This window comes from Bufo bufo, chromosome 5, assembly GCF_905171765.1.
Source record: "Bufo bufo chromosome 5, aBufBuf1.1, whole genome shotgun sequence".
NCBI lineage: Eukaryota > Metazoa > Chordata > Amphibia > Anura > Bufonidae > Bufo > Bufo bufo.
The window spans coordinates 204,846,113-204,868,904 of NC_053393.1; the positions used below are offsets into that span (position 1 = coordinate 204,846,113).

At 43.9% G+C, this 22,792-nt stretch overlaps 1 protein-coding gene across 1 annotated transcript in view; it reads left to right on the plus strand.

Annotated features, from left to right (window-relative positions):
• The window catches only part of ACP3 (acid phosphatase 3), a 94,954-nt gene extending 78,426 nt beyond the window's left edge, over positions 1-16,528 (plus strand). Inside the window, exon 12 of the mRNA XM_040432944.1 lies at positions 16,287-16,528. Within this exon, the coding sequence (XP_040288878.1) occupies positions 16,287-16,405 (119 nt within the window). The 3' untranslated portion in view covers positions 16,406-16,528. The remainder of the gene's footprint in view (positions 1-16,286) is intronic.
• The last annotated feature ends 6,264 nt before the right edge of the window (positions 16,529-22,792 follow it).

Below are 22,792 nucleotides of genomic sequence, written 5' to 3' on the forward strand. Positions count from 1 at the left end.
GGTGACAGTCGAGTTAGAAAAATGTAGCCTATCAATCCTACAGTAGCTTCCGCCTGCTTATGATTCAACCTACGGTAAAAATTGGATTTAAGACACCTCATGCCAAGCTAATGCCGGTATAGAAGCAGTGATCTCAAGTGCAACCTGCAGTCCTGTAACTCGACTAGGGAAGAGGGAGATTGGTGTGATTTATACCTCTTTTCTGCAGATTGTAGTTGCATCAAAGCATCCCGCACTGCCAGGTCTCTGCTTCTCTTCAGACGTGCAGCAGACTGCAGCAAGATACACCTCTCAATGTATGCTTTGTGCGTAAGCCACAAGGTGTCAGTAGTAATCTCTGATGTGTTATTAAATCTCATGAATTCCTTCAGCTTGTCAGTGTATCCCTCAATCCTCTTAGCACATTTGAGTAGGTAAGGGTTCAATTTCCATTGTGGGGGAGGGGGGTTAGGAAGATCATTGTCAATGGTTTACTCACAGGCTCTTGGTCAGACCACCTGGCACTCGCAATGTCCGACACGGTAACTCTGTGAGCAGACCTCTTGAGACTAGTATATAATCAATCAGGGATTGGGACAGGTGAGCCGAGGAGATTAACGTTTAGTCACGCTCTCCTCCATGTTGATATCTCCAGATATCATGATAAGGCGATTTGTGAAGAATTGCTTGGAAGTCAACACGGTGACTACTGTGTGTTAAGCTATAATCAAGGTCTGAGTTAACCGGAATGTTAAAGTACCCTCTCATAACCACTTCTCCTACTGCTTCTTTCTGCACTTTTTTAAATAGTCTCCTGCAAAAGGCTGGTTGTCGGACATTGGGAGCATACACCGAGACCATCGTGTACTGTTTTCTATCAATCTAACAGACTAGTAAGACATATCTCCCGACAGAGTCGGTAACACGCTTTGTCAGTGAAAATTCAACAGAAGCCTTAACACAAATAAAAACCCCCACTTTCCTCTTCTTAACAGCAGGAGAATGAATTATCACTGGGAATCTGTGGAGCATGCATCTATGTACATCCAATGCCAACAAATGGGACTCCTGTATAAAGGCTATATCACATTTAGATTTGAGTATCTCCATCCATAGCTGCGTGCGCCTGTACGGGGAGTTCAGCCCTCTCACATCAAGTGAAAATACTTTTAACCCCATGACACATAAGCATAGTCCCTCTGTGTATACATATGTACCCTTTCCTCATTGCAGCAACGGGATGAGACCCGGCGCGGTGTACCATACAACTCAGTGTTGTTATCCTCAGGGACAGTCTCGAAAAATGGGAAAAACAAATGCTCAGAAAACAAAAAAAGGAATAAAAAACAAAACAGCATATAGCCAACATGGCAAAATACCCAAACAGGGTGTTCCGACCTCAGTGGTTGAAGAAGAAGTGAGTTAGTGGGGCAGGAAAAAACTATCCTTGCCTTAGATCGACACTTCATGCCTGGTCCTTGCTCCCCCAGAGAGCCCAAGCAACTCACAGTTCAGGCAGTGTCCCAGTCTGGGGTGATCTTGTCTGGTCGGGTTGCGCCATCTTCTGCCAACTGTGCTTCCTTAGTAATGAGGCCCCTTTCCAATAGCTTGCGGGATGCCCCTTGTGGTGACTTGAGCACATGAGAGGCCCTATTAAAGGGGTTGTCTCATGATGGACAATGGGGGCAACTATCGCTAGGATATGCCCCCATTGTCTTACAGGTGCAGGTCCCAGCGAGAACGGAGCGCCGCAAGTGAAGGAGAACTAATTGATGGTCCAATTGGACCTAAATACGTCTTTGGATAATGTACTGTTTTTTTTATTTATTTTTATTTTTTTTTTAAAAACCGTTCTCATAACTTATCACTATCTATTGTCACGAGGGTATCAAGAGCCACGTCTGACTCCGTTATACCCGGGGTTAGGAAGTCGCAGCGGGTGGCTGCGCGCTCTATATCTAAAGATCATGGTGTTTCTTAGTTATTGTTTTCTGTGTTTGCCTTGCTATCCTTTTTGTCTCTCTCAGGGATCCGTAGCTTCTCCTCCTCAGCTGTTTCGTGTCTGCCACTCCCTACCTCCTTATATTCTCCCCTCACACTTCTCTAGTTGCCAGTTATAGAGCTTCCTGCCTGGACATCTATACTGACCCACTGGAGTGGTTAATTCTGGTTGTCGTTCCTGAGTGCTACCCTCCGGATCCCTGTTGGGCTTATTGTTGTCTCTTGTTGTCGCCCACCTGGGAATATATGTTGAGTCTGTGTTGTCTGTCCTCCCCTTGGTGTTTTCCCTTAGAGTTAGTGGTGCGGACTAGTGTTCCCATCGCCCTGTTCACTACCTAGGGCTCAGCTCAGGGAAAGCCAGGGCTTTAGGCACGTGATCGGCGTACGGGTGAGGAACCCGTCTAGGGACGTCAGGGCAGCCAGGTGCCAGCCGCCAGGTGAGTCAGGGGTCACCATCTTCCCTCTCACTTGGGCAGGGCCTTCCTCGTTCCCTCCCTCTGTGTCACATATGTGATAGCCACGCCGACCGTGATATCTATACATAGACACTACATAGACTGATTAAAACTATGAGTGGTGCGGGCAGCTCTATTTTATTATCTATCACTTCTAGTTCCCAACTACTGTTTATTGCCACAGTTATTTCTGGCCTGTGTTTGCTTATAACCCTTAGCTGTTGTCGCCTGTATAGCTATATATCTACTCCTCTGGTGAGGTTCCCTCACTACCACTATATGGAGGATCAGTGGTGCAGACTGCTCTTTATTGTAAATCAGTATTTTCAATGTTATTATGCAGCTGCTATTGGTTGCCACTATTAATTGTCCCCTATAGTTCCATATTCGCTATATACTCTTATTACCTATATAGCTATACATTCGCTCCTATTAGAGAGCTCCCTCACTACCACTGCCTAAAAATTAACACTCATACACCCTGCATCCTGACATGTTTCGCTGGCTAACCAGCGTCTTCAGGGGATAGTGCAGGTGTGAGTGTTGGGGGCGGAGACCATCTCTTAAAGATTCGTGTTTGATCCCTTGTTCCCAACTGCCAGTGATGTGCCGAGTCGTCATGTACCTATTTCTTAATACCGCGCCTTCTTCCTTTTGATAGGTCTATTAATCATCGAGACCAATTGGGTCATCATCTCGCAACGTAACTTCAAAGCCTCGCACATGCGCCCGGACTTAACTAGCGTTTTCCAATGCCTCCCGGTTCTGTTCCCACGGTATCTGACTTATACTCGCGCATGCGCGAGGACTTTTATTTTTTTTTATGAATATTTTTATTTTTCCCTTTCATCATATAAAAAATTCAGAAACAAGACATAACAATAAACAATAATACAACAGGACATGCACGAAGATATTTCCTGTATATACACATACATTTGTTACTCGCTTATCCTTAGACATCAGGAATGTGTCCCTGTCCTGTTTCTTTTCTCATGTCATACATATGCAAAAAAGCCAATATAACCCCCCCCCCCCTCCCCCCCCCCATGGTTGTCTTGATGGTTACCGCAAATAGAAAAAACAAAACCAAAAAAGAAGAGGTTGATTTCATGATCTCATATCAGGTTTTTTTTCTTTTTCCTCTATTTATTTATGGGTACCGGCATATTCGTATCTACATACCCTCCCACATAGGTTCTTCCATTCTTCGATATTTGGTGGTGTGTCCGCCCCCCACTCTCTAGCCACTACAACCCACGCCAGCATTAATCCTTTGGCCCATTTCATTTATATTTCTCTATCGAGGCCTATTTTCCTGATATATCCAAGCACCGCTATAGAGATCTCCAGTGGAGCGGAACACCCAGTCGATCTGGTCAGCTCCCGAAAAACCTGACTCCAATACTCCTGCATTAGGGGGCAGTACCAGATCAAGTGGGTGAAATCCGCGTTATCCATCCTGCACTTCCAGCATCTAGCGTCCCTTGTTTTATACATCCTACTCAGCACCCGTGGGGTGATGTAGGTACGATGGACAATAAAGAACTGTATCAATCGAAAATTACTCGATACTGTACTTCTTTTTATACTTTTATTGATACATCTCCAATGCATGCGCGAGGACTTAGAGATCTTTTTCACTTACTCCGTACCATCGCGATGCTTCGTGTACGCTCGTGCATGCGCGAGGACTTAGACGCTCCTTCTAGGTACTCTATCTCTTCATCTACTGCGCAAGCTTATAGACTTAGATATTTTTTATTACCGGCTACGTTTTATAGTAAGTATGCTTCTCTCTTGATAGTTCCAATTAGCATTAGTTTGTCTTTTAGCACATTGTTATTATTTACACATTATTATATATCTGGCTTTGCGCTTCACTTAATACCTGATTTCTTCCCAGTTCTTCATCTCCTTGACACTGCTGGGTACTTCTTCACACTCTGGAGTATATCTATATTGGGCTTAGATGTTTCCTTTCATAGAGTAGTCCTATATGTTCAGTCGGTTCTTATGGCTTTTGCATTACTTTTGCTGAAGATTAATATGATTAATGTAATCCTTAATTAGGAATGTCTTTCCATCATGGGGATTTACAAATTCTTTTTTTGGCAACATATACTTGCAAAACGCACATCCTCCACACGTGTATGATCCCTGTGTGGATAGCCAAGTTTTTGTGCATTTCTTTTTTTGAAAATGGCTATGTACCATAATGTCTTAGATTTTTTACCCTTCTATAGGTTATTGATGGGTTACTGGGTATTATTTCCTTCAGGTCTTTATCTGATCTAAGAATATGCCAATGCTTTTTGAGAATCCCATATATTCTTTGATGTTGAGAGTCAAAAGTACCTATACATCGAATCGTTTTTTCAGTTTTTACTTCCTTCCTCCTAAATAGGCTGTCTCTATCCATGTTTTTAACTCTATTGTAAGCCTTATATAATGTTTTTCTGGGATACCCCCTGGCCAGAAATCTTTGATACAATAACTTACATTCTTCCTCAAACGCTGACTCGTTTGTGTTATTTCTCTTGGCTCTCAGATATTGAGCTAGTGGTATACCTTTTTTAAGAGGCCTTGGGTGACAGCTTTCCCAATGGAGGAGGCTGTTGGTTGCTGTTGCTTTCCTGTATATTTCAGTACTGACTTTTCCATCATTTTCAATATTTATTTTTAAATCAAGAAAGTTGAGACTTTTTTCCTGAATCTCTGCTGTAAATACTAAGCCTATGTCATTCTCATTGAGGTCATTCGTGAATTGTACAAACTGTGATTTAGTGCCATTCCAGAAAATTTCTCCTCACACACAATTTTTTTGTTTTTAATTGGGCAATATTATTTACAGATCACTGGCACCGCTATGGGGACTGTTTGTGCACCAAGTTTTGATAATTTATTTTTGGGGTGGTGGGAAGACAAATATGTTTTCACGGAGCACCATTCACAATACACTCAGCACATAATGTACTTGGGGAGGTACATAGATGATATTTTCTGGAATGGCACTAAATCACAGTTTGTACAATTCACGAAGGACCTCAATGAGAGTGACATAGGCTTAGTATTTACAGCAGAGATTCAGGAAAAAAAGTCAAAATTTTCTTGATTTAAAAATTAATATTGAAAATGATAGAAAAGTCAGTACTGAAATATACAGGAAAGCAACAGCAACCAACAGCCTCCTCCATTGTGAAAGCTGTCAAGGCCTTTTAAAAAAGGTATACCACTAGCTCAATATCTGAGAGCCAAGAGAAATAACACAAATGAGTCAGCGATTGAGGAAGAATGTAAGTTATTGTATCAAAGATTTCTGGCCAGGGGGTATTCCAGAAAAACATTATATAAGGCCTACAATAGAGTTGAAAACATGGAGAGAGACAGCCTATTTAGGAGGAAGGAAGTAAAAAATTAAAAAACAATTCGATGTATAGGAACTTTTGACTCGGATTCTCAAAAAGCATTGGCATATTCTTAGATCAGATAAAGACCTGAAGGAAATAATACCCAGTAACCCATCAATGACCTATAGAAGGGGAAAACATAATAAGCTTCAACAGGAGGAAGCTAAATGGATATACCGGTTGAAATCCCTGTCACCAATTGGAATAAATGAAGGGTTCACCTTCTATCCATTTTTGTAATACAACGTAACAGTGAAAAGAAAAATATGAGAATACAAAAAAAATTTATATACAGAAGAAATATTGATAGGAAATAGACAGAAATAGTGTAGATAGTGAAGAGACCAATCAATATCTTAAAAATACCTAATATACAGAAATCATTATTGAGTTGAGTGGACACCTGGATGTTCGGGTTCGACAGGTTCGGCCGAACTTGAAAAAAGAATTCGGGTTCGGGACCCGAACTTGACCCCGAACCCGAACCCCATTGAAGTCAATGGGGACCCGAACTTTTGAGCACTAAAATGGCTGTAAAAATGTCATGGAAAGAGCTAGAGGGCGACAAAAGGCAGCAAAATGTGCTTAGGAGCATGGCAAATGCTCTGCAAACAAATGTGGATAGGGAAATGAATTAAAAAAACATAAAAGACCTTAAAAAAATAAAAATTAGCAATGATGTAGGAGGCAGAAGTTGAGGAGGCGGTGAATGGGTGGATGTGGCCGTGTAGGCTCACGTGGCGGTCTAGGGGGAAGCAGCGGCGAAGGAGGAATAGGTAGTCAACACAGATGTGTGTTATTTAGCATTTTTACATAGGGGTATCCCCCAAAATATTGGGACATATAAAAAAAAAAAGGAATAAGTGCACTTGAGTACAGGGATGGATGGTTGAGGCTGTTAGAACTGTCTATTCTGCACAAGGTACAGACAGGTCCTGAGGGATCCAAGCCTGGTTCATTTTAATGAACGTGAGCTTGTCCACGTTGGCTGTGGCAGGTGGCTGCTTCTATTTGTAACGACGCCTCCTGCCGTGCTAAATACACGTTCAGAGAGTACACTGGCTGCAGGGCCGGCCAGCACCTCCAAGGCATACAGGGAAAGCTCTGGCCATGTGGACAATTTGGAGAACCAGAAGTTGAATGGGGCAGAACCATCAATCAGTACGTGTAGTCGTGTGCACAGGTACTGTTCCACCATGTTGTTCAAATGCTGCCTCCTGCTAACACGCTCCATATCAGCAGTTGGGTCCGGTTGTTGCGGCGAGGTGACAAAGCTTTTCCACATGTCGGCCATGCTAACCCTGCCTTCTGTGGTGCTGGCGATGACACAGCTGCGTTGGCGACCTCTTCCTCCTCCCCTGCGTTCGCCTTGTCCTTCCACTTGTCCCCCGGCGTCAGTCGGGAATGCTCTCAGAAGCGCGTCTACCAGCGTGCGCCTGTAGTCGCGCATTTTCCGATCACGCTCCAGTGAGGGAATTAAGGGCGGCACATTGTCTTTGTAATGGGGATCCAGCAGGGTGACCACCCAGTAGTCAGCACACATTAAAATGTGGGCAACTCTGCAGTCGTTGCGCTGGCACTGCAGCATGTAGTCGCTCATGTGTGCCAGGCTGCCCAGAGGTAAGGACAAGCTGTCCTCTGTGGGAGGCGTATCGTCTGCATCCTCCGTATCCCCCCAGCCACGCACCAGTGATGGGCCCGAGCTGCGTTGGATGCCACCCCGCTGTGAACATGCTTCATCGCCATCCTCCTCTTCCTCCTCATCCTCCTCCTCCTCTTCCTCCAGTAGTGGGCCCTGGCTGGCCAAATTTGTACCTGGCCTCTGCTGTTGCAAAAATCCTCTTTCTGAGCCACTTCTAAAAGACTGGCCTAAAAGTGTTAGAAATGACCCATCTTCTTCCTCCTCGTCCTGGGCCACATCCTCTTCCATCATCGCCCTAAGTGTTTTCTCAAGGAGACATAGAAGTGGTATTGTAACGCTGATAACAGCGTCATCGCCACTGGCCATGTTGGTGGACTACTCGAAACAGCGCAACAGGGTACACAGGTCTCACATGGAGGCCCAGTCATTGGTGAAGTGATGCTGTTCCGCAGAGCGACTCACCCGTGCGTGCTGCAGCTGAAACTCCACTATCGCCTGCTGCTGCTCGCACAGTCTGGCCAGCATGTGCAAGGTGGAGTTCCACCTTGTGGGCACGTCGCATATGAGGCGGTGAGTGGGAAGGCCGAAATAACGCTGCAGCACTGACAGGCGAGCAGCAGCAGGGTGAGAATGCCGAAAGCACACACAGACGGCCCGCACTTTATGCAGCAGCTCTGACATATCGGGGTAATTTCTTAGGAACCTCTGCACCACCAAATTCAGCACATGCGCCAGGCAAGGGATGTGCGTCAAACCAGCTAGTCCCAGAGCTGCTACGAGATTTCGCCCATTATCGCACACCACCAGGATGGGCTTGAGGCTCACTGGCAGCAACCACTCGTCGGTCTGTTGTTCTATACCCCGCCACAACTCCTGTGCGGTGTGGGGCCTGTCCCCCAAACACATTCGTTTCAGAACGGCCTGCTGACGTTTACCCCTGGCTGTGCTGAAGTTGGTGGTGAAGGTCTGTCGCTGACCAGATGAGGAGGTAGTAGAAGAGGAGGAGGAAGCCGAGTAGGAAGAGGAGGCAACAGGAGGCAAAGAATGATGCCCTGCGATCCTTGGCGGCGGAAGGACGTGCGCCAAACAGCTCTCCGCCTGGGGCCCAGCAGCCACTACATTTACCCAGTGTGCAGTTAGGGAGATTTAGCGTCCCTGGCCGTGCTTACTGGGCCACGTATGTGTGGTTAGGTGGACCTTGCCACAGACGACGTTGCGCAGTGCGCACTTGATTTTATCCGATACTTGGTTGTGCAGGGAGGGCACGGCTCTCCTGGAGAAGTAGTGGCGGCTGGGAACGACGTACTGTGGGACAGCAAGTGACATGAGCTGTTTGAAGCTGTCCGTCTCCACCAGCCTGAATGACAGCGTTTCAAAGGCCAGCAGTTTAGAAGTGCTGGAATTCAGGGCCAGGGATCGAGGGTGTCTAGGTGGGAATTTATGCTTTCTCTCAAAGGTTTGTGAGATGGAGAGCTAAACTCTTCCGTGTGACATGGTGGAGATGCTTGGTGACGGAGGTAGGTGTTGTTGGTGGCACATCCTCTGTTTGCTGGGCGGCGGGTGCCAACGTTCCTCCAGAGGCGGAGGAAGAGACCGAGGCAGCAGCAGAAGAGGGAGAAGGAGGGGCCTGAGCCCTTTCTTGGTTTTGAAGGTGCTTACTCCACTGCAGCCCGTGTCTTGCATGTAGATGCCTGGTCATGCAGGTTGTGCTAAGATTCAGAACGTTAATGCCTCGCTTCAGGCTCTGATGGCACAGCATGCAAACCACTCGGGTCTTGTCGTCAGCACATTGTGTGAAGAAGTGCCATGCCAGGGAACTCCTTGAAGCTGCCTTTGGTGTGCTCGGTCCCTGGTGACGGTGGCCAGTAGCAGGCGAACTGTTTTGGCGATGGCTGCTCTGCTTTTGCACCCTGCTCCCGATTTTGCTACGCTGTTGGCTCAGTCTCACCACTGCCTCTTCCTCCGAACTCTAAAAGTCAGTAGCACGACCTTCATTCCGTGTGGGGTCTAGGACCTCATCGTCCCCTGCATCGTCTTCCACCCAGTCTTCCTCCCTGACCTCCTTTTCGGTCTGCACACTGCAGAAAGATGCAGCAGTTGGCACCTGTGTTTCGTCATCAACAGAGACGTGCTGAGGTGGTATTCCCATGTCCTCATCATGAAACATAAGTGGTTGTGCGTCAGGCATTCTATGTCTTCCACCCCTGTTGAAGGGCTAGGTGGATGCCCTTGGGAAACCCTGCCAGCAGAGTCTTCAAACAGCATAAGAGACTGCTGCATGACTTGAGGCTCAGACAGGTTCCCCGATATGCACGGGGGAGATGTGACAGACTGATGGGCATGGGTTTCAGGCGCCACCTGTGCGCTTTCTGCAGAAGACTGGGTGGGAGATAATGTGAACGTGCTGGATCCACTGTCGGCCACCCAATTGACTAGCGCCTGTACTTGTTCAGGCCTTACCATCCTTAGAACGGCATTAGGCCCGACCAAATATCGCTGTAGATTCTGGCGGCTACTGGGACCTGAGGTAGTAGGTTCAGTAGGACGTGTAGCTGTGGCAGAACGGCCACGTCCTCTCCCTGCACAAGAGGCTCCACCAACACCACCACCACGACCATGACCGCGTCCCTTATTAGATGTTTGCCTCATAGTTAGCGTTTACAAAGCAAAGTAAAAAGTGGTTAAGTCTGTTAAAAATAATTAACCGCCAATAAAAACCCTGATGTAGGGTATTGCACTCCCAAATTTTTTTTTAACTCTATATGACAGCCGTATTTGTCGCCTAAATGTGACACTCACTTATGCACGTCTTATCCCAGATGTATATCACAAGGTTTTTTCACCCCAGTAACCAAAAAGCCGTATTTCTGGCCTAAATGTGACAGTCACTTAAGCACGTCTTATCCCAGATGTGCAGTATATTAGAGGGTTTTATTACCCCAGTAACCAAAAAGCCGTATTTCTGGCCTAAATGGGACAGTCACTTATGCACGTCTTATCCCAGATGTGCAGTATATCAGAGGGTTTTTTCACCCCAGTAACCAAAAAGCCGTATTTCTGGCCTAAATGTGACAATCACTTATGCACGACTAATCCCAGATGTGCAGTATATTAGAGGGTTTTTTCACCCCAGTAAGCAAAAAGATATATTTCTGGCCTAAATGTGACAGTCACTTATGCATGTCTTATCCCAGATGTGCAGTATATTAGAGGGTTTTTTCACCCCAGTAACCAAAAAGCCGTATTTCTGGCCTAAATGTGACAATCACTTATGCACGTGTAATCCCAGATGTGCAGTATATCAGAGGCTTTTTTCACCCCAGTAAGCAAAAAGATGTATTTCTGGCCTAAATGTGACAGTCACTTATGCACGTCTTATCCCAGATGTGCAGTATATTAGAGGGTTTTTTCACCCCAGTAACCAAAAAGCCGTATTTCTGGCCTAAATGTGACACTCACTTATGCACCTCTTATCCCAGATGTGCAGTATATTAGAGGGGTTTTTTTACCCCAGTAACCAAAAAGCTGTATTTCTGGCCTAAATGTGACAGTCACTTATGCATGTGTAATCCGAGATGTGCAGTATATCAGAGGCTTTTTTCACCACATTATGCCAAAGCCGTATTTCTGGCCTAAATGTGTCAATCACTTATGCACGTGTAATCCCAGATGTGCAGTATATAAGAGCCTTTTTTCACCCCAGTATGCCAAAGCCGTATTTCTGGCCTAAATGTGACAATCACTTATGCATGTGTAATCCCAACTGTGCACTATATTTAACAGATGTATTTTTTTAACCCCAGTAAGCAAAAAGCTGTATTTCTGGACTTGCAGACATGCAGATAGCCTGTGCTGGTGCACTATCGTTGCAAAAAATGGCTGCCGATTATGTATTGATATTGACTAACTGAAGAAAAAAATGTTCATTTTCAGTAGTAGTTGGCTTAGGGCAGGCTTAAAAAAATTGTGCACTGCACCCACAAAACACATTTTCTGTAGATCGCTGAGTACAAAAAACAGTTCTTGATAAGATTTCTCCCTGATCTCTCCCTCACAGCAGCTGCAGCCTCTCCCTACACTAATCCGAGCAGAGTGACGGGCGGGGCTACGTGACTCCAGCTTAAATAGAGGCTGGGTCACATGCTGCAGTTGGCCAATCACAGCCATGCCAATAGTAGGCATGGCTGTGATGGCCTTTTGGGGCAAGTAGTATGACGCTTGTTGATTGGCTGCTTTGCAGCCTTTCAAAAAGCGCCATAAGAATTGCCAAACACTAAACCCGAACCCAAACTTTTACGTAAATGTTCGGGTCCGGTGCCGAAAACCCTAAAGTTCGGTACGAACCCGAACTTTACAGTTCGGGTTCGCTCAGCTCTAATCATTATACAGTGTAAAAATAAAATACTTACCATGGTAAGTGATGTGTGTGTCTTTCTCCTGGACTGTGGGGGTTATCTTCTCTCTGGGAGGTGAGGGACGAGTTGATGTTCCAGAAGGTGATCCTGGTAGGAATCCTAAAGATAGAGAAGAATTAGCAAGCCCTATATAATAAAATAATGATCTATAGATGGCAGTAAGAAAGAAATAATATTGGAAAATATGGCAAACTGGAAAACATGTAAGATGATTGATAACGGTATATAGTGTAATCATATTAATATAACTGTATATAGTGTATTCATATTAATCTTCAGCAAAAGTAATGCAAAAGCCATAAAAAACCGACTGAACATATAGGACTACTCTATGAAAGGAAACATCTAAGCCAATATAGATATACTCTAGAGTGTGAAGAAGTACCCAGCAGTGTCAAGGAGATGAAGAACTGGGAAGAAATCAGGTATTAAGTGAAGCGTAAAGCCAGATATATAATAATGTGTAAATAATAACAATGTGCTATCCTTGTGCCGGCATAATAGACAAACTAATGCTAATTGGAACTATTAAGAGAGAAGCATACTTACTATAAAACTTAGCCGGTAATGAAAAATATCTAAGTCTATAAGCTTGCGCAGTAGATGAAGAGATAGAGTACCTAGAAGCAGCGTCTAAGTCCTCACGCATGCGCGAGCGTACACGAAGCATCGCGATGGTACGGAGTAAGTGAAAAAGATCTCTAAGTCCTTGGGCATGCGCGAGTATAAGTCAGATATCGCGGGAACAGAACCGGGAGGCATTGGAAAACTCTAGTTAAGTCCGGGCGCATGCGCGAGGCTTTGAAGTTACGTCGTGAGATGATGACCCAATTAGTCTCGATGACTAATGGACCTATCAAAAGGAAGAAGGCTCGGTATTAAGTAATAGGTACATGACGACTCGGCACATCACTGGCAGTTGGGAACATGTGATCAAACACGAATCTTTAAGAGATGGTCTCCGCCCCCAACACTCACACCTGCACTATCCCCTGAAGACGCTGGTTAGCCAGCGAAACATGTCGGGATGCAGGGTGTATGAGTGTTAATTTTTAGGCAGTGGTGGTGAGGGAGCTCTCTAATAGGAGCGAATGTATAGCTATATAGGTGATAAGAGAATATAGCGAATATGGAACTATAGGGGAGAATTAATAGTGGCAACCAATAGCAGCTGCATAATAACATTGAAAATACTGATTTACAATAAAGAGCAGTCTGCACCACTGATCCTCCATATAGTGGTAGTTAGGGAACCTCACCAGAGGAGTAGATATATAGCTATACAGGCGACAACAGCTAAGGGTTATAAGCAAACACAGGCCAGAAATAACAGTGGCAATAAACAGTAGTTGGGAACTAAAAGTGATAGATAATAAAACAGAGCTGCCCGCACCACTGATAGTTTTAATCAGTCTATGTAGTGTCTATGTATAGATAGTGATAAGTTATGAGAACGGTTTTTAAAAATAAACAATTAAAAGTAAAGTTTTATTTTGAAAAAAACAGTACATGATCCAAAGACGTGTTTAGGTCCAATTGGACCATCAATTAGTTCGCTAAAATATTAAACGTTGACATGTACTGTGAGGTCAGTTGAGGGCACACTGTGAGGTCAGTGAAGGAGGGCACACTGCGAATGCGCTGGCTCGGCTATTTCTGTCGGCCCCATAGAAATGAATAGGAGCGGGGGCCGCACATGACGCGGTACGCTCCCATTCACTTCTATGGGCAGCCGGCTTGGGGGTGGCCGGACCGGAGTCCTCCAGCCACCACCTTGCGGGGCTCCGTTCTTGATATAGGTGCGGGTCCCAGCGGTGGGACCCACACCTATCAGACAATGGGGGCATATCCTAGCGATATGCCCCCATTGTCCATGATGAGACAACCCTTTTTAATGAAACCACTAGCTTCACCGGAAACTCCCATCAGTACTTTATATGATGATCCCTCAAGATTTTGGTGAGAGGGGCAAACTCCTGGGCCAGCGTTGCCGTGGAGAGATCTGAGTAGATAGAAATACCTTTAAAGATATCTCTTGGCATGGGGTTCTGCCTTAAGGCTCGGAGGAATGAATCCTTGATCGTGTGGAAATGAATCCTTGCTATTACGTCACGAGGAAGGAACGCATCCAGACCTTGCGGTTTCAACAGCCTGTGGATACGATCAATAATCAGGTCCCTGTTGTCAGTGGCCGTCAGCAATGCAGCTTTGAGGAGCTCGTTAAGCAAGGGTTCTAGGTCAGCCGTCTCCACAGTTTCCGGGACCCCGCGTATTCTGATATTATTACGGCGGTGCCGGTCCTCCAAATCATGCAATTTAGCTGTGAGTTTGGCAATATCTTCCTCCATGGCCTCATGGGTGTCAATGAGAGAATTATGAGAAGTGGCAAATTCTGCCATATTGGTTTCTAAATGCGCTGTGCGGTCTCCAATACTTTGAATATCCCTTTTGAGGTCCCTCAGCAATCCCATTATGTATTCTTCCATAGAGGAGTGCAGGGTCTCTAACATTGCACGCATGATATCCTCAGTGAGATGAGCGGCAGGTTGCCTTTCATGCTCTGACCTTATGACGCCAATGGAGGCATTCGGCGAGTAGAGGATGTAGGAGAGTGCGGTGGCTAGTCCCGAATTGGTGGAGCCTGACTTGCCGAAAAACTCGGTCAATTTCGCCGTGCGTCTTTTAACTTTCCCCATATCAGTTGAGCTTTGGAGATGCACTGAGCTTAGCCTAGGTCGCGAGGAGAGCCGCTGTAAGCAGCTTTGCAGTGTATGGGTCTAGAGCAAATAGATCATGCGCCTGGCACCATCAGCGTGCAGGTCACGCCCCCCTAGGGCACTAGTTTATATATAGATCATATATTGTACATTAATAGAATGCTGCTGTACCTGACTTTTCCTTGGTTCAGTTTGCTCCTAAAATTTTTTAACTAGAACAACTCCAATGAGGACTTTGAGCATACAGAGCAGCTTGGAAACTTGCATTTGAGGGAATAGAGTAAAATAATGAATGCCCCTGGTATTTTATATGACTATAGTAGCTCCATGTTACTGATCATAAAGCTTCACTTCAGGCAGAAGTCAATGGGGGGATATATCAAAACTAGTGTAAGGGAAAACTGGCTTTAGATTCCACTTTTCATTTTTCAGAGCTGCTTTGGAAAATAAAATGATCGATTTGATTGGTTGCTATGGGCAACTAAGACAGTTTTCCTTTACACGAGTTTTGATAAATCTCTCCCATAATGTGTGTAAAGCAGAATGTTAGATGAATTCATTAAGTACAGTGAATATATGTGGCAGTAATTTAAAGGGGTTCTGCAGTTTTTTTAAACTGATGATCTATCCTCTGGATAGATCATCAGCATCTGATCAGCGGGGGTCCGACACCCGGGACCCCCGCCGATCAGCTGTTTGAGAAGGCAGCGGCGCTGGCAGTAGGTAAGCCTTCTCGCTGTTTACCACAGGCCCAGTGACGTCACGACTAGTACCGTATCAATGGGCTGGGCGGAGCTAAGCTCTGTTCACTTGAATGGAGCTTAGCCGCGCCCAGGCCAGTGATACTAGTCGTGATGTCACTGGGCTTGCGGTAAACAGCGAAAAGGCCGCGGCGCTACTGTCAGCACCGCTGCCTTCTCAAACAGCTGATCGGCAGGGGTCCCGGGTGTCGGACCCCCGCCGATCAGATGCTGATGATCTATCCAGAAGATGGATCATCAGTTAAAAAAAACTGCAGAACCCCTTTAACTTGTGACACTGATGAGAGTTGAGACAGTTGAGTTTACTTAGTTGGTGGTACTGTACTGTTTGGGGAAGTCTATGCCTTTCTGCAGTTATTCAGGATCTCATGTAGGTACTTATTTTGGTCTCCTAGTTACCTCTGGAAAAGCAACGTACTCATTGAGAAGTGGATCACTGTGTGGTGGTTAGTGTTGGACTGGTGGTTTAATTAGTTTACCACAGAAAATGATTCAGAGAATCAATTGCCCAACCTCTACCTATACAGAACATTGTAAACTTTTTTTGCAATCATTGCAAACGCAGGACATACGGTATTTTCAATAAGGTCTAATAATTAATTGGGAATTACGGTAATCCTTAAGAAATACTTTAGAGTCTAGAGCTCAACTGATTGGATTTAAATGGAGTCTTCTAAACTTTTGGGGCATAATATTGTCCCAGAGCCTGGGCCTACTGGGGGAACCTCATGTGAATCCTTCCAAACTTGGCCCTGGTCACCCTGGAATCTGGCACCAGAACTGTTGGTAATAACACCAGATAAGCAACAAAGTGCATTTATATTCAGACTTCTGCTTGGAAAGAAGTGTAGTTTATGTTTTATATGAATTGTTTTTCTTAATAAAAGATTTTGTGATTTTCCTCAGGGACTGTTTTTGGACTCATCATTGCTGTGGTCATCCTAAGTGTCGCATTCCTTGGTCTGCTGATCTTGCATTGCTGCTGGAGGAAAAAGTCCATAAATTACAAATTAGTAGGATTATAAACTAGACAAATATTGAATGAAAAAAAATATGGTTTAAAGGGGTTGTCTCACTTCAGCTAATAGCATTTATTATGTAGAGAAAGATACTACAAGCCTCTTACTAATGTATTGTGATGATCCATATTGCTTCCTTTGCTGGTAATGCTGCAATCCATCATTGGTGGTCGTGTTTGCACACTATAGCTTATATGCGCTCCCATGGTCCCGACCACCTGAAAGGCTGGTGCTTTTTCCTATATTGTGCAAGCACAATCACCACTGATGGCTTGCAGGGTGGTTGTAACCATGGAAACAAGCAGCGTATAATGTGATGGAAAAATGAAATAATAAAATAAATAAAAATACATTAGTAAGTGGCTTGTATTAACTTTCTCTACATGATAAAAGCCATTTGCTGAAGTGAAACAACCCCTTTAATGTTAGAAATGGAAGAGCAAGTCGTGACAGTCATTATGTAGTATAAAGTATAGTTGTATCATTAAGTTGGAAAAATTTATATAGTCAATCCTCAGGTGCAAATTATACATAAAATTGTGAGTTGTGGAATATGTGTGTGCTGTGGAATATGTTGGTGCTATATAATTAAAAATTATTATTACATAAAGTAGAGTAATCCAAGTGCCTGAATAATGTACACTTTACAGTAAATCCAGGCAAAAAATGTTATAGTTGCATATATATAGTTCCGTATGCAAAAAGCTAATGGCAATGTTATTCTGTATTGGTGATTTTATTCTTTTACGGTATATTATATGTTTTATATAGTTGGTTTGCTGGGCGTTGTCCACATTACATTTGAATCTTCTTTCAGAGCTATCCATTGGAATACCTAATGCAGATGCTGTCCGTAGGCTCCCATGTTAAAAATAAAAAGTATACCGGACAGTGTAATTTTTTTGTAGGATGTCTCTGTGTTTCTGCATAGTCTAATATGTTACTATATACGGCAAAAAAAAAAGGTATGCCAATGCACATTAGACTGATGGATGCCAAAAGAGCATTCTTTTCTCATTCCTTGGTTTCTGGAACCCTATGGATATGATTGACCTATACACTTGGTGCTTTCTGTGATTTGTATGGTAAACATAAGGATATAACGTGTTGTTAGTCTTGATATATTTTGTGAGGCCATGTTCTTGTGAGGTTGCCTCCTCCTCTGCCATGTGGCCAAATGCAGTTTCAATAAAACCTGTCATTTTAAGTATTTCTTGGGACTCATTTCTTGAACACTGTTCTTATTGTGCACATTTTAATAGAAAGAAATCTTCATATCATATATACAGTAATTATACTTCTACATTTTTACTTTCCTACATTACTACATTCCTTTATTATTCCTGATAAAAGTTATGATTACATTTCTAGCAGTTTGCAGTGACGGTCCAGACTAGTGTGACCAGTTGGGGGGGGGGGAGAAGTGTCCCTGCAGGCTGGCACTGGATAATGTCAGACTATGCAGTGATACATCCCCAACGGGTAACACCCGTCGGTACCTTTTTTCAGTGCCAGCTGCGAGCTGCCACTGACCAACTTACTGCACCCTGCAGCCCAGACCTGCCTTCCGCCACCTTCTTCATGCTAAGTCTGTTCTGTCCCTCCACATGGTGTGGCCTTCTTGCTGGCAATGCCTCTTCTCTACTGTCTCTACTTCACCAGCCAATAGCTGACAATCCTGAGATATTTAAATGCTATGCACACCTTGGGGGCAATTTTTTTATTATTGCATTGTACTTATTTTGAGCTAAAAAATAGCAAAATATGGAATCCTTTTTTGTGCACATAGCTGAGATGCTCTACTAGCTTCCTGTGGATTTTCTGTCTTTTCTGTTATCTGGGGAGCAGACTGGCTTCTTACCTCTGCTCTCTGACCTTATAAACACTCATTATAGCTCAGTTAGTATCTTACTGATAAGAATGTGGCTTAAATAAGTGTTTATGACCTCTTAGAGATAAGGGTTATTAGATGACCAAATGAAAGTGAACGTACCAGTCACACAGTTAGAAAAACAGTTAACCATTTATGACAGAATGGCCCAATATTTTTAATAAAGGCCAATTGAAAATAAGATTTTTAGCCATAAATGAGTAAAATGCAATCATAAACAAAAATTGCCTCCAAACGTGTACATGTCTTTCCCTGTACCGATTCTTTGCCTGTTTACTGGATTCTGACCCTCCGCTGCCTGACCTGGCCTGTGACTGACCTCTGTATTTACCCTTCGCTGCCTACTCTGACTGTTTATCGTATTGCTTATACTCTGCCTGCCCTGATCTTAGCCTATATCTGACTGAGATTTTGACTAACTCCTCATTACTCTACACCAGTATCTCTGACCCCCATGGGTCAGCTGTCAATCATACAGAGACTATTCCAAGAGGTAACAGTCTGGTGGTTCCCCTCCAGCAAAGTCCAGATCCCTGTACAGGAGATAAAAACAAAAGAGTAACAGCAGCACTCTGTAGTGTTCAGTATTTTATATTATTATACGAAAAACGTTGAATTTTGCATTATGTTATTGAAAAATGAATCAAGCCGTCAAAGGAGGCAATATGGACAAGAACTATACATTAACCACCTCAGCCCCCCTAGCTTAAACCCCCTTTAATAACCAGACCACTTTTTACAATTCTGCTGGTTTATTGCTCGGTCATACAACTTACCACCCAAATGAATTTTACCTCCTTTTCTTCTCACTAATAGAGCTTTCATTTGGTGGTATTTCATTGCTGCTGACATTTTTACTTTTTTTGATATTAATGAAAATAGACCGAAATTTTTGCAAAAAAATGAAATTTTTCACTATCTGTTGTAAAATTTTTCAAATAAATCGACATTTCTATATAAATTTTTTTTCTAAATGTACTGTTCTACATGTCTTTGATAAAAAAAAAGGCAATAAGTGTATATTTATTGGTTTGGGTAAAAGTTATAGCGTTTACAAACTATGGTGCAAAAAAATTTATTTACGCACTTTGACTTTCTGAGCACCTGTCATGTTTCATGAGGTTCTACTGTACAATGCCCATACAGTAGAAACACCCCACAAATGACCCCATTTCGGAAAGTAGACACCCTAAGGTATTCGCTGATGGGCATAGTGAGTTCATGGAAGTTTTTATTTTTTGTCACAAGTTAGCGGAAATGGAATTTTTATTTTTTTCTTACAAAGTTTCATATTCCACTAACTTGTGACAAAAAATAAAATTTTACATAAACTCGCCATGCCCCTCACGAAATACCTTGGGGTGTCTTCTTTCCAAATTGGGGTCACTTGTGGGGTATTTATACTGCCCTGGCATTTTAGGGGCCCTAAAGCGTGAGAAGTAGTTTGGAATCCAAATGCGTAAAAAATGCCCTGTGAAATCCTAAAGATACTCATTGGAATTTGTGCCCCTTTGTGCACCTAGGCTGCAAAAAAGTGTCACACATGTGGTATCGCCGTACTCAGGAGAAGTAGGGCAATGTGTTTTTGGGTGTTTTTTTTACATATACCCATGCTGGGTGAGAGAAATATCTCTGTAAATGACAACTTTTCCCATTTTCTTATACAAAGTTCTCAATTTACAGAGATATTTCTCTCACCCAGCATGGGTATATGTAAAAAGACACCCCAAAACACATTGCCCTACTTCTCCTGAGTACCGCGATACCACATGTGTGACACTTTTTTTGCAGCCTAGGTGCGCAAAGGGGCCCAAATTCCAATGAGTACCTTTTAGGAGGGCATTTTTAGACATTTGGATTCCAGACTTCTTCTCACGCTTTAGGGCCCCTAAAATGCCAGGGCAGTATAAATACCCCACATGTGACCCAATTTAGGAAAGAAGACACCCCAAGGTATTCCGTGAGGGGCATGGCGAGTTCCTAGAATATTTTTTTTTTGGCACAAGCTAGCGGAAATAGATTTTTTTTATTTTTTTTTCTCACAGTCTTCCTTTCCGCTAACTTGGGACAAAAAGTTCAATCTTTCATGGACTCAATATGCCCCTCAGCGAATACCTTGGGGTGTCTTCTTTCCAAAATAGGGTCATTTGTGGGGTGTTTGTACTGCCCTGGCATTTGAGGGTCTCCACAATCATTACATGTATGGCCAGCATTAGGAGTTTCTGCTATTCTCCTTATATTGAGCATACGGGTAATGAGATTTTTTTTTCCGTTCAGCCTCTGGGCTGATAGAAAAAATGAACGGCACAGATTTCTTCATTCGCATCGATCAATGTGGATGAAAAAATCTCTGCCAAAAAATGCGCAAAAAAAAAAAAAAGAGGGGAAAGGTTTCTGCCAGGACATAGGAGCTCCGCTCAACATCCAAACCCACTCAGCCCGTATGCCCTGGCAAACCCGATTTCTCCATTCACATCAATCGATGTGGATGAATAAATCATTGCCGGAATTTTTTTATTTTATTTTTTATATACAAAGTGTTTGCCAAAGCATATGAACACCGCCCCTCAGCTCATAAGCCTCGACAAACGTATCTTTTTTACTGCAGAGGAGAGCGCCGCATACACCGACTTTTGTGTAATCTGACAGCAGCGCAATGCTTCTGTCAGAATGCACATCAGTGCTGCAGCTGGTTGATCGCTTGTTCCACCTAGAAGGTAAAAAAAAAAAAAAACAGGCAGCAACGCAATAAATTTATTAACATTAACTTTATATAACATTTGAAACAGAACATTAACTTTTATAAACTTTATTGAACTTTTGGAACATTAACTTTTTTGCTTACCTGTGATTTTTCATTTTTTTTAACCTTTAGAGGACAAACCTCTCCTTCCCCATGGGACAATGTGCAAAGCGCAAATCGCCCAGAGATGTGGCGAAGTACATTACGCACTTTGTCCCAGGTGAAAGGAGAGGTTTGCAGCAGCTCTGTGTGAAAGGGCCCTAAGACCCCTGTGTGCCTGTCCTGTATCACGCAATCCCTATACTAAGTGTACCTGTGTGTGGTACTTCCGGAAACACTCCCCAAAGCATAGGGCAGGGTGGTCAGGGCAGTCAGGACAGAAATAGCGGGTGTCACGCCTTATTCCACTCCTGCTACAGACACAACATCTTTTTCGGGGTGACGCTTGGTTTGAGGTACCAGCAACGACATTGGGGAAATGTCGCTCGTGTAGACAGACGACTCACTACACTGGTGGTTGGGGCCACGGAACCTCCTGGATACAGGAGGTTCTCGATGATCTCTTCCTGAAAGTTGAGGAAGGATCCTGTTCTCCCAGCCTTACTGTAGAGAATAAAACTATTGTACATAGCCAATTGAATTAGGTATACAGACACCTTCTTATACCAGCGTCTGGTCTTGCGGGAGAGTAAATAAGGAGCCAACATCTGGTCATTGAAGTCCACCCCTCCCATGAGCAAATTATAGTCGAGGACCGAGAGGGACTTTTCAATGACACTAGTTGCCCGTTCAATTTGGATTGTCGTGTCTGCGTGAATGGAGGAGAGCATGTAAACGTCATGCTTGTCTCTCCATTTCACCGCGAGCAGTTCTTCGTTACACAAGGCAGCCCTCTCCCCCCTTGCAAGACGGGTGGTAACGAGCCGTTGGGGGAAGCCCCGGCGACTAGGTCGTGCGGTGCCACAGCAGCCAATCTGTTCTAGAAACAAATGCCTGAAGAGGGGCACACTTGTGTAGAAATTGTCCACATAAAGGTGGTACCCCTTGCCAAATAAGGGTGACACCAAGTCCCAGACTGTCTTCCCACTGCTCCCCAGGTAGTCAGGGCAACCGACCAGCTCCAGGGTCTGATCTTTACCCTCATAGACACGAAATTTGTGCGTATAGCCTGTGGCCCTTTCACAGAGCTTATACAATTTGACCCCATACCGGGCGCACTTGCTTGGGATGTATTGTTTGAAGCCAAGACGCCCGGTAAAATGTATCAGGGACTCGTCTATGCAGATGTTTTCAGGGGTATACAAATCTGCAAATTTGGTGTTAAAGTGGTCTATGAGGGGCCGAATTTTGTGGAGCCGGTGTTAGCGCAATTCATGCGCTTCTCCTTCTTCTTTGTGTGGTGCCAAATCAATTAGAAGTATAAGTATGTGCATGCCATACAGCTTTATAATGAGACCAGACACACTAGGTGGTTTCATGAAAGCATCTTCTCTCTTCCCTGAGCCATGGTAGAAGAGACGCTTTATTTACAGTACATTGACTTAAATAGCAGATATGACATCACAAAAGGGGTGTTCCTTAAGAAGAGACTATTGGCTCCTTAACCTAATAGGAGTGGTTTCAGCATCTTCAACTGAGTTTATAGGTATATTTGAAAACTGTAATGTAATCCGATCTTCCCCCTCCCTTATTGACCTTCTCATACATATGGTTTGCGGCCATCTAGTTGACAAAAATGTGTACTACAGAATGTTCGCAT